A 15,879-nucleotide genomic window follows, 5' to 3' on the forward strand; every position below is an offset into this window, starting at 1 on the left:
ATAAAATGCATGATAACTATAAATTGTTTGACGTTCTGTTTACATTTCCCGCCCGCCTTTGGGCTTTCCCCCTTTTCGGGCGATCAGGTGAATGCCTCCATTCGAAACGGCTTCCAGTTGGAAAAGCATGAACGAACGAAAAGTGGGTGCTTACGTGCCTGTGCGCGTGTGTGTGTATGAGCCTAGTTAGGCATTGGAGTATTTTTTTCTAGAGGCTTTTGCTTCTCTCACACCCCATCTTTCCGTTCATCCTCTTACCCAACTCGTACGGCGGGGGCTGGTGGTCGGGTATCGAACATGTTTCGACGGATACACATTTTCCATGCTTGTCCGTTGCGGTGTCGAGCTCAATTTCATAAACGACCGTTGAAAGGTGTTAATCTATTTCCAACATGGTCATTCAGCGGGCAACGAGTCGCTGGTGATCTCCTTAAAGGCGGGCGATATTCTTCTCCGTTTGTTTGAGGTGCGTTTTCACAATGACTACATTTAATCCCGAACCTTCGTGGTTCGATTGTTAACGAAAGCGAAACGCGGATGAACCGAAATACGTTTGTGTACGTACCCGAATGAGATCATCTTTTCCATCCACACAAGGAAATGCCAACGGTTGAATTATTTTCGAAATTGAAAGCACAAACTGTTCACCCCGTTTCGTTCACAGGACAAAGATAAATCAAACGCTTGTTAACCCTGTCTTTGCGGAGGAAAGTGACTTAAGGACTTTGGTGGTGGAGGAAGCAAACGTCCGAGCCTCAACCGCGGTAATGGACATAAATAAACATAAATATGCCCGTTTTATGTCTTCATTTCAAATCACCCGGGGAGAGTGAGATGCATCTCGGCACCTAAGCTCTAAACAGAGTGACGGTGTACATTTTTATGAATCAATTATGCAACGACACACACACACACACCGGTGTACTTCTAGCGTTCACCTCCGGCTGTGGCTTTCGATCAAGTGATCGTAATCTTGGGAGGCCACGGGAAAGGAAAGAAAAAGCCTCGAGCCAACGAGACTAACCCGTTTCTAAGCGGTTCGCGGTTGCAGGAACCGTCCGTTAATGCCTAGTTGCATTTGCCAAGCGCAAGTCAATCACCTGCCGTAAATGGCAGTTGTCGTTGTTTTCCACTAGCACTCCTCCGTTCGGACGACGATCTGTGAAAACGAGAAGCACAACTAAATGCTGCTCGTCGAAGGCAACTTCCTTTCCAAGGATGTGTGACAGGGTGTCCTTTTTTATAATTTTATCTTCCTTAAGCTCTTTCCTTCCGGCTTTCCTTCCGGGGCGAGGGAAAGTTATTCCTGCGTGAGCTCGTGAATAAATTTTCAGTCGATAAGTGTCGAGCTCACCTTTCCTGTTGTGAAGAAAAATGAAAAAGGAACAATAAAAATAAAAGACAGCCCCAAGGGATCGGCCGGGAAAAAGGGAATGAAAATATGTCAGCAATAAAAATAAAAATTACGTTCATGTACGTATAATTTATCTTAACTATCTTCCTGACGGGCTCAACCACGGAGGGAGACAGTCGCGGGGCGCGCGGGTGGGCGAATCTTCAAAAACGCTTTTTTGGGGAAAAAGACAAATTCGTTTGGTTTTTGTTCTAGAGGCACTTTTCTTCTTTTGTTGAACACTCAAAAGAGAGTTGATCGCATCAAAATTCTTCCGTGGCCGAAACGAAGCGATTGCATCGATGACGAAATATTAAGAAGCAAGAAGGATCTTGAATGAAGCTGAGCCTCTCTCTCTCTCTCTCTCTTTTCGGTGAGGTTGCGTGTTGGTGTATGCATAATTTATGAAGAGTAAACTGCTGTCTGTACCCTTGAAGAAAAAGTTACTGCGGGGTGGAGGAAAACAAGGAAAAGAACCCTCGAATGGGAGAAGAACAGCAAAAAAAGGTTTGAGTGAAAATTTTTCAAATTATCTGTTTCCGCACACATGCTCAACCCCTCTACTATCTGCCTGTGGTCGCTTAATTCCCTGGGCCCGGATGTGAGCTTCTCCGGTATGTTCCTGTCTTACTTTTTACGACCGCTTGCAAGGAAAAAGGAACCTCCAATCCAAAATGCACGGTAATATGCTGCCCAGGTTTACAACCTGTTTACGACGGTCTGTGGACTCTGGGTGCGCAGTTTTATGACTTCATTTGCTTGCAACCCGATTATGTCCAGCCGCATGCCTCGCATGGATCTGGCGCCAGGTTTGGAGTTTGGATTTACCTTCCCCCTGCTTCAGGTGCAGGTTGTTCATTGTTTTAGTGCAGAGCAACGGTGACTCCCCAGAACCACGGACCTATAAAACGTACGAGCGCGAGATGAAGGATGTAGACAAATGACAATTGTTTGCTGAACTCGGGTTCCCAAAGGCCCGGGGGAGCGCATTTGCGAGCGATAGTTCGACCCGGCCTGGAAAAAAACACAGAAAGCATCGAGCGGAGAGATGTATAACAATCAAACAAACATTTCGCGTTCGTCTTGGGCGGTCCGGGTGTAGTTCCGAACCCGGAGTCGACAACGACGCGGTAGATCCCGATCGGCCCAGGGTCGTAGTACTTAATCGCGCGCTCCCGGCCACCTTGGCGACCGCCTCGGTGGGTTGTTTGTATTGTAAACTACGCCTAACATAATATAGGCTGTTCGAACACGGTTTCGCCACAACGAATAACAACCGGGCCCGTTACGTGGAGTGGGTTTCTGTTTGAGTTGAGCTGCAACGTGAGCCTCGGATTTGCGTCGGTTGTCCGTGGGAGGGGCCAGAAGAGGGTAGGAAGGGGTTGGAAGACGTAGGATTTATGCGCGATCATCTAGCAGTCGATCAGATGGCGATCGCCCAAACGCTGCACGATCGTGGAGGGCGATGTTTTTCGATGATGGCTTCGGAAAAGCGAGTCCCCGGTCAGAGCGTTTTGTTTTCCCTCCGAAGTCACGTACGGCAAGACGGGATGGGCCCCTGCGGGGAAGGGAGTTTCGGGGTCGGATTTATGTTTATGCTGACCGAATGGCCTTTCGCTAAGCGAAGCCACCCAGTCACACGAACCTCGCGACCGACTGGATACAATTTTCTACTTTGTTCAACCGTTTTTCCCCCTCCCGGTGATGTTTATGGGAAAAATTATGAATGATTCTTTACCCACTTCACTGTTTGATCGTTGCCAGGCCCTGCCCGGACAATGTTTTCTGCGGTGCACGAGCACGGTCTAAACACGGCGCAAGGATTTCGTTAGATAATATGCACGTCGCCGGCTCCGGCAAAGTTTGCTTGTGGAAATCTCGCGTTGTCGGCGAGCAAAATAAATGCTACCGTCGAACGTGCTGCAACAAGTCAAAAGCATGCAAAAATAGAGCATATAATTAAAAATTGACCACCGGTTTAAGTTTGTGAATTAACAACATCGGTCTGCCCTTCTGTCTGGTCCCGGTTTTGGTTGTTTGTTTGTTTCACCTCTAGCTGACTGCTAGTTTGGCAAAACATTAAAAGCCCAACCAACTGTTTAACCTTTCGCCGGCAAAATACATTTCCACTTATTTGTTAACGTGCCGCGCGAACGTTCCCCTGCACCATTATCGCTATGTTTCGATAAAACGGAACGCGTGTGCACACCTCCAGACGAGGGCAAAAACAACGGCAACATTATGATTTCTTCATCGTTGTTTGCATGTGGGTTTTTTGTTTTAGGTTCGCCGGTTCGTTTCTAATCGACACGGCCGCCAACTTTCTGAGGCCATTGGCAGCACGCCGAGCCCGCAGACATGACGCGTGACAAATTAACCTGTGTCTGCAGGCGAAAAACGCACGCGGAGGGTTAGAAAATCAACAATTTAATTTGTTTTCGCTCTACCGATGTCCTGCCAGGCACGTCGGGCTCGGCCGAGATTGAACCCCGAGTGTGAACGAAATGCAATTATTCGTCTTCCACCCATGGTCGAACGATTACAGGCGAGGTGATGACCTTTTTAATCATGGTGCAAGCCGAAGGTCACGGGTCGTGCAAAAAAAAAATAGTGCCTCAATTGACATCAAGTTACGTGGAAACGTTTTTTTCCGCAGGCAGAAGAATGGCGAAGAACAAAATAAGAGTTTCCTAATTAACTTCGAATGATTTGGCAAACGAAGGACTCAATCAATGACCGTTTAATAATATCTCGCGCTCGTTTTTGTTTGTCTTATTGCGTCTATCTTACCAATTACAGGAAGGAACTCGCGAGATATTCTAGGAAAAGTGCTCCCTACACTCATTATGACAGTTGCAAGAAATACTACTACAACAAGCTCCTATTCTCGGACATTCTTGATAATCAGAGCGTCACAGAAGATTAACAATGGCACAAAAAAACTTGTGTATTGGATTTTTTCTTCTTTTCCTTTTAATGATGGTGCGAGAGACCGATAAGAGACGCAGTGTGAAGTTAATTTACTCGCACTTGCATCCGAAAGTGTGCGCCGTGTCGAAGATGTGTCCGGATGTCGTTGTTCGGTTGACAACTGCAGCTGCAGCAAAACAACATTACACCAAACAACCCTCCAAAGGACCACCAGGAGCTAGGAGTTCCTCTAATCGCTCCGGATTTTCCCCCCATCGTGATTACAACAGCAAACTACTTGCTGCTCCCCAAGATGAAACACGTTAATAGAATCATCATAACAAAAAGCAAATGGTTGCCACTTGTTTGAAAACCGATGCTGTTGTTTGTTGATTTTTTGTTCCTCTCCACTGGAATCGGCTCCGGGTGGCGCTCACCAGCGTCATCGCATGAGCCCGGTGCGTGGAGCTCCGTGTACGGCATGTTCGTAATTTGTTTTAAATAAAATTAATTACGTGTCAGATTCGCTGTAAACGTTCGTCGGGAGCCCGTCGAGCCGGAGCGATAGTTCCGCTAGCGAACCACTCGACGATCTACGAGCGCTGAACGCTCGTCTTCTTCGGCGCTGATAAGAGAGTTGGCCGCCAGGTCCGGCGTTGGTGCCGTTGTTTCTTGACAGCCAATGGGCAATTGGTTCGTTCTTCTTCTGGATCGTCGGGTCGATCGTTGGGGCCTCCGGACTGACCCCAAAACCGAGCGAACGAGCTATTTCAGAATCGCCCGGACTCAGTGCCCGGTGGCGGTAATCAGTACCCGATGACCTCCAAGGGGCAGGTGGAGTTTCATGGCGTTGTTCGGTGAAGGAAGGCGGACAACTTACCGATTGCTTCTATGGGCTACGCCATAAAAAAAAGAACAGGGCAAGGTCAGCGAACGTCCAGTGGTGTGACTTTAATTGGGTGCCGTCGGAGCCGGTCGGAGTCTGATGTCGTGGCGCCGGGAGTTTCTTGATAACGCAGCCGCAGCATCAGCACCTCAAAAACGGTGGCATAAACATAAATAACAACAATTAGAGTGTCCTACTGGGGAAGGTTGCAATAGGAGTAAAAACTTCCCCGGAATTGATGAGTTCGGGCCACAATTAGCGACCTCCGTCAGTGCGTACGACAGCTTTTGGCGGATTTGTGCCACACATCCAGAATTTGTTGCCAGACCAAGTATTGACAGGCCCGTTGAAGGTTGTAGAACAATTTGTAACGAGTTTGGGTTTTGTAAGCTAATAATGAAGTATTCGATGTCTAAGGGATCAACCGGAGATCATTTCATTTCGGTTCGTTATCAGGCGGTCTAGTTTCGCAAGTGTTTTCATCATGGACCTAATCGTATCTCTTATCTTTTTTTGCAGGCCGCAGGTATTGACCTGAAGGAAAACCTGGCAGCAGGCGGCGCACCGTGGCCTTATCCCTCCGTCTACCATCCGTACGATGCGGCCTTCGGCTATCCGTTCAACTCGTAAGTATTTTCGATGACCCGATTTTCTACCTTCCCACTCTGGGTGCGAAGAGGAAGGACAACCCTAACCACTGCTTGCAGTCATTATCAGAACGGTGGACTTCAGAGAGCAAATCTGACAGCTTGTCGTGCAAATGACTAGCACGGCTAGAGATTAGTTCCTCGTTAATCTCGGGTGCGAGAGAACACCGACTACCAGAAACACATGTTTTCCCGTCTCGCCCCCGGACGGCGAGCGTCGTATCCTTTGGCTCTGGGCCATCCTGCCAGCAAAGCAAAACTGCAACGCGCCTGTAAAAAGTTGATTAATTAGGCAAGGATCACACGTAGTTCGGTCGGCTTCTTTGGCTGGCGGCGTTGCGCAGTTTCAGCACCTTTCGGGGCGCGTACATGCTGCGGTCGGTCGCTTTCATGTGACAAACTTCTAAGCCGAAACTGTTGATGACAAATTTATGACTGTTTCGTGGCGTGCAAGAGACCGCTGGGAACGGTGGTTTGACGATGACGACGACGACGACGGTGTTCTTTGATCAGCTGACACTCGCAGGGACACTTCATGAGCTGTTTGGTGTGGACGAACTCTTTGGAGTTAAAATGCACCAGCTTCTAGTACCTTGGCGGAACTGACGGATGCAGTTATTCTACATTAACCAAAGGCAAACAACATTAACTCACGGACGTGCCCGGCACATTTCTGTGCGCGTGTGTGCGCTTCTGTGATAAATTAGTGATTGATTTTCACGGACAACCACGGACCGTCGATGAGGCCTCTTCAACCCAAAGCGCTTTGACGCTCGGCCGGCGGAATTAAAAACAAACACTTGTTTTACAAACAAACTGTTTATCAGTCGCCACTTGCCACAGCGATGTTGATGAGTGATTTACTGAATTTGTTTTGCCTTCTGAAATCAGGCAAAAAAAGTCGCCGCCAAACGAACGAAGAAAGAGGTGCCGGTTGTCGGAGGTTTCTTGTGTGATTTGGTCGAAGGCTTTTGCGTCGAGTGCGTCGGCTTTGAAGAAAGAAGATAGACCTTCCCGATTGAGGAGTAGGACTACGGTGGTGCTATATTTAATCTACAAGTGATGTAACGCAACATATAACTACCGTGCGTTCTGATATGCCACAATCAATTTGAATCGAAAGAAGCACAAGCTATGCCCCATTAACATGAAGTGTTTGTAAACTTGCACGTCCCCTATCTGTCTGAAATTGGAAATCAAATCCACATTTGCATGTTGTTCGAATTATCAAAAATGTGTTGGAAGAGCCAACCCTTTACAGCGGCTCATGTTCCCACTTTCTCTCACATCTTTCTTGCATCACCATCAAAAGTGAACAAGGAATGTGTCTATTTCATTTTTTTGTGGTTGGCTGTTGTTTTCTTCTACCGTTTTTCTTTGCGCAACCTTTCGGAGGCCTCCGGTACCGAGCCATGTAAAGTGTCTTAATTATGCGGCAAATGTTTTCATTTAATTTAGACATCACAGCACATCAGGTTTGGGTTAAAAGAGCCGCCAAGTGCGCGCCGATGCGTTAAATGTGGGCACGTTTTTCGCGCCTTGCCTTGCTCTGACAAAGACGAAACAAACTTACGACAGTATCGGAGGGCATGGAAAGAAGTACTTTTTAAAACAACCCGTGCTTACACCTAAGCTTTCGACACACTCGTGGGGCCGCTGAAGAGGTGATTATGAATGTTTGATCATGCTGTTTTCGATCGTGTCGTTATGTTTCCCTTTCCTGGCTACGCCCCGCGGTAGCCACGCATCAAACATATGTTGCCACCGCCATCACCATACTTTCTTCCCGCCAAGAGGTACGTCTTTTAGGTCGCGCAAATCGAAACCGAAACGCAACAGAAGTGAGGCAAAGAAGTATGTCCAAACCTCCTTGCCGCTTTCACCAGCCGCCTGGCTTGTAAATGTTGATGAATTATGGATGCGTTTATGATGCCAATTTATTATTCCGCCCGCTGTCAATTCCCGGTAATATTGTGTCGCTTTCGCGTTCGCGTTCGACACCAGCGGGCGCTGCATGTCAACATCGGCCTGCTCCATTGTTTCGGGGCCATATGCCTAGTTGTTGTTCGTTCCAGCGAACTCCCAGCCGGTGGAACACGACGCTGTTGGATCCATAATCAGATTCATCAGCGAATGGATGGTTGTTATGTGTGCGAAATGCAAAATGAACGTCCGCAAGGTTCGCGTCTTGTGCCAACATCACCATTTAATTGTGGCATTTTCTGATAAACAGCCCAATAATTGCATCATGACTTGACTTCTGAACGAAACGGTGTGGTTTCCGTCGACGGATGGGGGTTTGAAGCGAACGAGAAAACATTATGTCTATTTTCGGCCATTATCCGGCATTCGCTCGTGGATCGTAGAAAGATTAGCTGCAGCCTAAGATGGAGCCATCAGGAACCATAGAGAGAGAAAGAGAGAGGGAGAGGAAGAGAGACATCGGGGTCAGTTTGTCAGATAGAATGACAATTGGACGCGTTGACGAAGCGCTCGGTTGCCTTAGGGAACGGTTGAGAAAGGACAGGAAAACCATCCCCGTCCGACACCCGGCGTGTCTATCATCTAAATCCGTGATAAGATCGGGCATTTCCTCCTCAATCGAGGCTCTCATCAATTTTTCACCGCACCGTGCAACGCGTCTGTCAAACGGGCCACTTCCGATAAGGGCGTGAAATGAAGACAGTGTGTCATCGTGGCCGCCGATCCGATCCATCGTCGTCGTCGTCGTTGTCGTCGTCGTCGTCGTCGGTGGTCGAAACCGGAAGCGCCCGCCACGGTGTTAGGAAAAAGCGAACAGGTCGGCACGGTTGGCTTTTCGTGTCACGAAGTGGTCGCGCTTCAAACCTTCGACATTGACCGCTAATGAATTGGAAAAACGTGGACGGTTTTGAAGCCGAAAGAAGAATATATCAATCTTCAGCGGTGAGGTCCGTCCGGCTTTCACTGTTTGGGTTTGTGGTTGCGTTTTTGTCACTTCCCCGGCGGTTGAGCTTATCTGGCCTGAACCATCTTTCCGCGATCCTATCAACCGTGATCCATTACGATGGGTAGCGCTTCGAAGGGGACACGGATGATGGAGTTTCCTCCCTCGGAACATCGTGACCATACGTTGTTTAGAAGGCCGTGTTTCACCTGCGACCCTACAAGGTATTGATGACTAATTCCACACCTGTTGAGGAAAAAGAGGTTTTAAAGTGTCAAGAAACAGAGAATTGAATATTTTGGATGAAGTTTATGTTGATTTCGTGGTGGTGAATACATCGTGAAAGGTGTATTTTATTTACCACAATTCCACATTTCTTAATTAATAATTTAATATAACTCAAAGTACAAAACATTAATATACGTTCAAAATGTAGTAAAATGCAATTGTAAAAGTATTTTTCAACTGAGCAACTCACCGCTCGGTGCAGTCATTAACAATTTAAGAACTTCTCTCGATACCATCGTGTCCGATTACATCGTTCGTTGATTATCCGTAAATGAACTTGCTCTTTAATTTACATCTCATGTTTTCCTCCCCCGAAAAAACACATCCCGAGTGGAAAGACGAGAAACAACTTCCTTTGCATGGCAATAAATAAAAAAAAATCGATTCGCACACTCACACACACTGCACCATCGAAATGGAAAGAAACGGCATTGAGGTTATGGTTCGAGTTGCTTCTTTTAAATCGGGATTACATGTCGAAACCAAAGTGCACATGAAATCCCGGGTTTGGAGGGGGTTGGAGGAGGGGGGTTTCATTGGTTGCAAAATTCGATTCTCATCGGAGGCTCCGTAAACCAGTGCCTATTCGATTTGCCGCTGACAGCTGTTGAGTTTTATCATTTTTTCGACGGCTCGGCACTCTGTAATCCGAATGGAAATTTTGCACTCGCTTTGTGCTCTCAATTTGTCGGTGTATTATTTTCTGTTTGTGCCAAACTCGTGTCATCAACACAACGGTCACGATAAAAAAAAGAGGAGATTCATTACAAACACACGTTACAAAGCACAGAAAGCGGCCGTATCGGTAGGGAACGGATTGTCGAAAGAGCAGAACACAAGCACGTAACATCCAACGAACCGAGTGCGCCCATTATTCGGCAGGACTCGTCCATTTTGTCAACCGGCTGCCAAACATTTCTGGCCACGTAATGTCGTTACCTTGTTTAATGAATTTTTTAATTTCGGTTCGAACCGCTCCATCATCAGGCGAATGATTTTTCGTCCATTTCGTGACCGGTTCGATGGGTGTGGAATGTAAATCTCCTACCGGTTGGGAAATTCGTCCTTTGTTCCTCATTCTCTTGAGTGGGAAAACAATCTACTCCATTCGATTTGTCGTTCAATAAATTTTATGTTGCTTTATTTGCGTAGCTTGAACCCAGTAAACCATTTTTGTATTTTATTTATGCTCTACAAATATACTTCAGACCGGTGAAGCTGAGCGATTGAAGAGTCGTCTATTTACCCTTTCCACTGGATGGATTTATAGTTGAAAGTGCCCAAATAATTGACAAAGCATACAGCAACACATACACACAATGCTCGAGCACCATTATTTCCTATCAAAAGTCAATCAAGAAGGAACGTCATGTTTGAGATTTACTGTTGGTGAGTTCCGTGGACATAAACGTATATAATGGGGCGGGAGATGGGGGCTGGGAGACCATGGTACCATTTGTCACCGCCACCAAAAAACGCCCCAAACCACCCCACCACTTTCCTCCATGTTTGTCAAGCTGAAAACGATCGGCAGAAGAGTATTTATTTCTCCGCTTAGAACAAAATCTATTATCCGAGCAGTTGCTTCCGGCGCGTTGGCCCAAGGAACCATTAGCCGAAGAGGGGTAGAAAACAGAGTGGGTGGGATGGAGAAAAATGATAAATTCATACACCGCTGCTTTATTCCGCGAAATTCGAAATCGCTAACGCGACCGAGCGTAAAGTCAAATCGAACGGCAAAGAATGATTGACTTCCCAAGCGGTTCCGTCTCTGTTGACGACCTCCCCATCGTCAGCACATTTTTTTTCGTTTTTCTCTGCCATCGGCCACAATAGATCAGGATGGAGAAATTGTGTGTGAAGACCACCGGATCGAATAAGAAAAGAAAAAAAAAATTACTCTCTCCGCCACCACAATCGATCAGTGAACAAGCGCGACCGAACGGCCAATAAATCATGCAATCACATCCATCCCGGACACTCCGAACGGCCGCCCGAATGGTTCGTAATTTATCTCCTTTATCAGGCCAGCCCAGAAAAAAAGGGGGAGGGGGAGGGGGGGGGGGGGGCGCTTGCATATTTATTTCCCACTCCATCTCCGTCCATCAGCGCCGGAAGGTTGGATGCAACTGCACGGTTCGATTGCATTGTGCAAAGTGCAGCGCTTTGTTGCCCGGCGGTAGTGTCGATGGCCACCATCAAAGGCCGTCTGGTGATGGTTAGCGTTGAGGAGAGAAGTGGGGAAGGGGGGCGGGAAAATTTACAACGATATAAATTGTCAACACCTTGCACCGGGCGATCGTTCATCGTCGTCGTTGTCGTCGATCGTGGCTGGATGGTATGGTTTTCCTTCGCCAAATTGCGCCTCGCTCCCACTGTGTAATCCGAGCAACCTACCGAGTAGGGAAGGGGAGGACCCGAGAAACCGTTTGCCATAAAATGCGCATGTTCATTATCCGATACCGGACGGATGGCGCAAATGCAAATGCAGCGTGCGGGCCAAACCGAAGCGAGATGTCACCGTCGGCGAGTCACTATTAATTTGTACACTTTATTAAGTAATATGTATTAATTTAAAAGGAAAGGCCTACATATTAGTTCGCCCCAGACGACGCCGCGGGGTAGTGTCCATCTGCCCCATTCCCCCCTCCCTCCGTGGGTGAGCGAGAAGATCAACGAGCCGACGTCTTCGCCCAAAGTCAAACGCGTTTAATTGGCAAAAATGTGACTAGATGCAAATTGCTCCATCGCCCGCGTACAAGGACACAAACACACACACACACGCATACTGAATTCACTTCACTGAATTTTTCAATCCAGCATCTTGGCCGTAAGTCTCGTGAGGTCGAGCTTAAGTTATGAGGAACGATCAGTTCAGGGAACGAAGTCGTGTCTTGTGTCGCGTGGAAAGGGAAAGGAAAGGGGGCACCCCGGGGTGGTGGGGGTGGGCAATTGGCGCGAACCGAACATGGCTGAATACTAATTTGCCGATATCGTTTCACATTAATCAATTATTTTATTGGCTGTAAAAGTGCGCCGCCAAGCGATCGCCATGTTAGAATTTGTTGTTCCCTTTCGTTACGCACCAGTTTGATTTGTTCCCAAACGATTCCGCTCAATTTACGAGCGGTCGCTTTTTTTAGCGTGGTTTTAGTAAGTTTGTGATTAATCGCGGCTATCCACTCGATGGCCCTCTGTCCGTTCGGGGGTTGAGGTATAAATAACACGGCACTTTGGAAACCTTTCCCGACCGGCGACGTTAGTTCTAATGCGACACGAAAGAAAGCAACAGGCCGTAGCCTTTTTTTATTACTTTAATAGCAACTAGTTTTGTTGCGAGCTTCGTACAACTATCTCCAAATCACCCGGGGGGGGGAGATCGAGCTTCCGATGATCGCTCAAATTATCGAAGCCTTTAATCGACGCGGCCGGTAAGGGTTGGCTTTATGGCAGCCGGCATCATCGGGAGCCTTAACTTGGACGCAGCATAAAACCGGCCCGAGCCCATTAAAAACATTATCGTAGCAATCGACTTCAACCGGCGGCGATGATTTGGTCGTTTGGTCGAAAGGCTTCATTTACATCGGGGGATCGTAAAAGATGAAGTCTTCAAGCCAGCGAAACCAAACAAAACCATCTCGAGGGCGGGAGGCGCAAGACAGATGGAATGGGCTTCCCAAACCTTGGAGCCTTTCGAGCGTGTGTTCGGTATTGCGCCCAAGGATGGCTATGAGAACGATGAGTCAATCCCACACTTCCCGAGAAGAAAAACAAGCGGAAGAGCAAGGAATGGGCCGGGAGAGATGAAAACAAACGTCACGCATCTAATGAATTGTAATTCTCAGGCCCACCTTTTTACGGCGTTTTATCGCCTGCCTCCCCGGAATGGGAAAAGGAAGTGATCGATCGCAAGACACATGATCGGCGGGAATGCCGACGACGGTCGTCAGCGTGTCAGCAGGCCCGGCGATTGCGAAGCGATTACCGTTTACGGGCGCAATGCCGATGCAAAGTTCCGATTTTGCAGCCGCATTCGGCCGTCCGAAACTGTCAAAAGGGGCATTTTAGGATCGGCGGTGGCCGCGCGAGGACGGGATCGATAATGAGGCCGGTGCCGCCCCGACGCTGAATTTCAACGCGATCCGTTCCGCGATCGGCATGTAACAATTACTAATTATTCAAACTGGCCACAACGATCGGAGCGCGACAAGCGAGAAAACGAGCGAATGGCATAAACATAAAGCTTTACAGGAAAGACTACAGGTCGCGTCGAGCACAAACCAAGGACGCACCAAAGGGGGACGGGACGAAGCCGGGGGGTGCATTCCGATGCGTGTTCCGAAAGGGTGCGAGGAAGGAAGACGGTACCGAGCCCGATTTGTGGCCACACGACTTCGACGTTGACGTTGGTTTCGAAGTCGCCTTTGGACGGGGCGTAATGTATTACTAATAATTCAATTGATTAACAATTAACCCGACAACTACCGACGCCCTTCGGGAGGTGAGCGGTTGAGGAAGGAACGGGGGGCCTCGAAACAGCGTACACTTCCTTCTCTTCTTACCCTTCCGTTTGGTGATTGTCATCTGTTTGAGTGGCGGATCGTTGAACGGATCGTCGGATCGTTCGGGAGAGACGTTTTTGTAGCCCCCCCAAATCCGCACGACTCTTGGATAGCACACTCTCGGACCCGACCGGATCGATTGGTGAATATTAATGAGGTCTTCTTCTGAGGGCGATTGGAAATTACTGAACATCGCGCGGCCCCATTCCGAGCGAGCTTGAGAACCCGAACCGCGACAAGCGACGGAACGGAGTTGGAGGAGTGTAAAGCAAGCATTCGGTACACCCATCCTTTCGATTGTTGCCCTTTTGGGGTGCTTGAGGGCCCTGGCGGAGGGGGTAGTCCATGTTTTGTGTGTGACATTTGTTTGATGTTTAAACGATTTCTTATCTCCCGTGGTTGACGAAACTGTTTGGTGAACGCATCGTTCAACTGGTCGTTCCCGAGGGCTACCGAGTGCATCGTAAAACTGTCCCCTCATCAAAGCTCATAACATCACCTATTATGAGAGTCGTAAAACTCCCCCCAATTTGAATGTTGGGGGTCATATGAATAAACAGGATCGGTGGCAATGTAACCACGATATAGAGAAAGTGGACTTGATTTATTTCTTCTGTCTAATTGTTGATTTAATACTTCGAAGTTGTTAAAGTTGTTCAAATTATCGAAAGAGAATGTGATCAAATTTTTAGTTAATAATACTTTCAGTAAACTCAAGAAGAAATACTGAATACTGGCACAGAACAACAACAAAATCTATCACTTTCGAACAACCAATTTGTAAAATGAACCTCCGGAAAGGGGGGGGGGACTACGGAAGGAAGCGACACGCTCCTTTCGCAACAAAGACATAAACTCATACAAATTATCGTGAGCGTGACAGGAAGATGTCCATTTACAATGCTTTAATAAATATGTTCGATCGCGCAAAACAATGTCGCACACCCAAAACCGGCCTCGGTGATGCCTCACGCAATCGAATTCGTTCGTTCGAAAACCGATACGCGGGGCTCAATATGGGCACGTTCACTTTTACGTTCGCCCGCTGCAGCCAACACCGAAAGGAAGCAATGCATCAAAGGCAGGGTTGGAGATGTCTTGCAATTGATTTGCTTGCGATTTGTTGGAACGCTTTTATTTTTCTTCGTTTTGGAAGCCCGGTTTGTCATGTGGCGCTTCGGAATTGAAAGGGAATGAGATGAGAATGTTCGCTAAATTCGTCGAGGGCGAAACAATGGGGTTTTTTTCTGACGCTCACTGCAGAATGCATTAATTAAAACAATAAAGAACGAAGAGGAAAAACAATTAAAATAGTCTGCAGTTTATTGTTTGATGATCCCCTCGCAAGACGACGTGTCGGAAAGGATTTCATTATAGTGTCTGGTACCGGCACACGCACATACACAATCCCCCCGGACACGTGGTACGCATAAGGAATGTATATCACGACTTGAACAGGTCGACTCACCGCTCCTCCCCACCCCTCACCCGGGGTTCGTCCCCCCAAGCTGGCATTTAAATTCAAATCTTGCGAGACACTTAGATCGCAAAAGCTATAGACACATCCATTTGGGGCAAATCGCTTCCCCTTAAACGACCTGTCTGTCGGTTGCTAAACATCTTCACTACACACATTCCTGCGAGACGTCGCCTTGGACGAGCGGCGAGCTTCCCCGAGCCATGATTTAGTCGTTATGCGTCAAGGGCCCCTGATGCGTTTGTGCTCCATTTGCTCGGAAATAAATGGGCCCCGTCGGTATGTGGAACGATTTTATTTTGCACCCTCACCCCGACCTCCGCCGACAGCATTCCACCCCATTGTACCAAGGCAGCCATTTGCCAAGTGATTGTGGCTCATCTCATGCAAATTTTGCTCTTGCAAAATAGAAGCAAAAGGGAAGCAACAACAACAAAAAAACAGTATGGCAAATGGTGGCGAGAAAAAACAGAACTCTTTTTGTTTTCCACATACACTTGCGCCCGGTTGGCGTTGGATCATGCCTGCGCAATAATTACCATTAATTATATTTTTATTAAATGAGCGAATAAAGCCGGCCCAGACTCGGCCCGACTCGACGGGAAGAGCCGATAAGGAGGCGGTAACACGCGCGCAATGGCGCTGATGTACTCGACCGAACAGTGTGCTGAAATGCAAATTTGCACATAAGTCTCCCCCCAAGGAGAAGGGCGGAAAGAAGAAGAAACACAAAACACGACCGTGTCTGTGACGGGTTCCCGGGGAGATATTTCATCGTGTGGCAAGAGAT

At 47.8% G+C, this 15,879-nt stretch overlaps 1 protein-coding gene across 1 annotated transcript in view; it reads left to right on the plus strand.

The window, feature by feature from the left end:
• Nucleotides 1-15,879, plus strand: part of LOC131267093 (homeobox protein araucan) — a 62,388-nt gene that overhangs the window by 41,944 nt on the left and 4,565 nt on the right. The window contains exon 3 of the mRNA XM_058269857.1: nucleotides 5,709-5,815. Within this exon, the coding sequence (XP_058125840.1) occupies nucleotides 5,709-5,815 (107 nt within the window). The remainder of the gene's footprint in view (nucleotides 1-5,708; nucleotides 5,816-15,879) is intronic.

This window comes from Anopheles coustani, chromosome 2 (assembly GCF_943734705.1).
Source record: "Anopheles coustani chromosome 2, idAnoCousDA_361_x.2, whole genome shotgun sequence".
NCBI lineage: Eukaryota > Metazoa > Arthropoda > Insecta > Diptera > Culicidae > Anopheles > Anopheles coustani.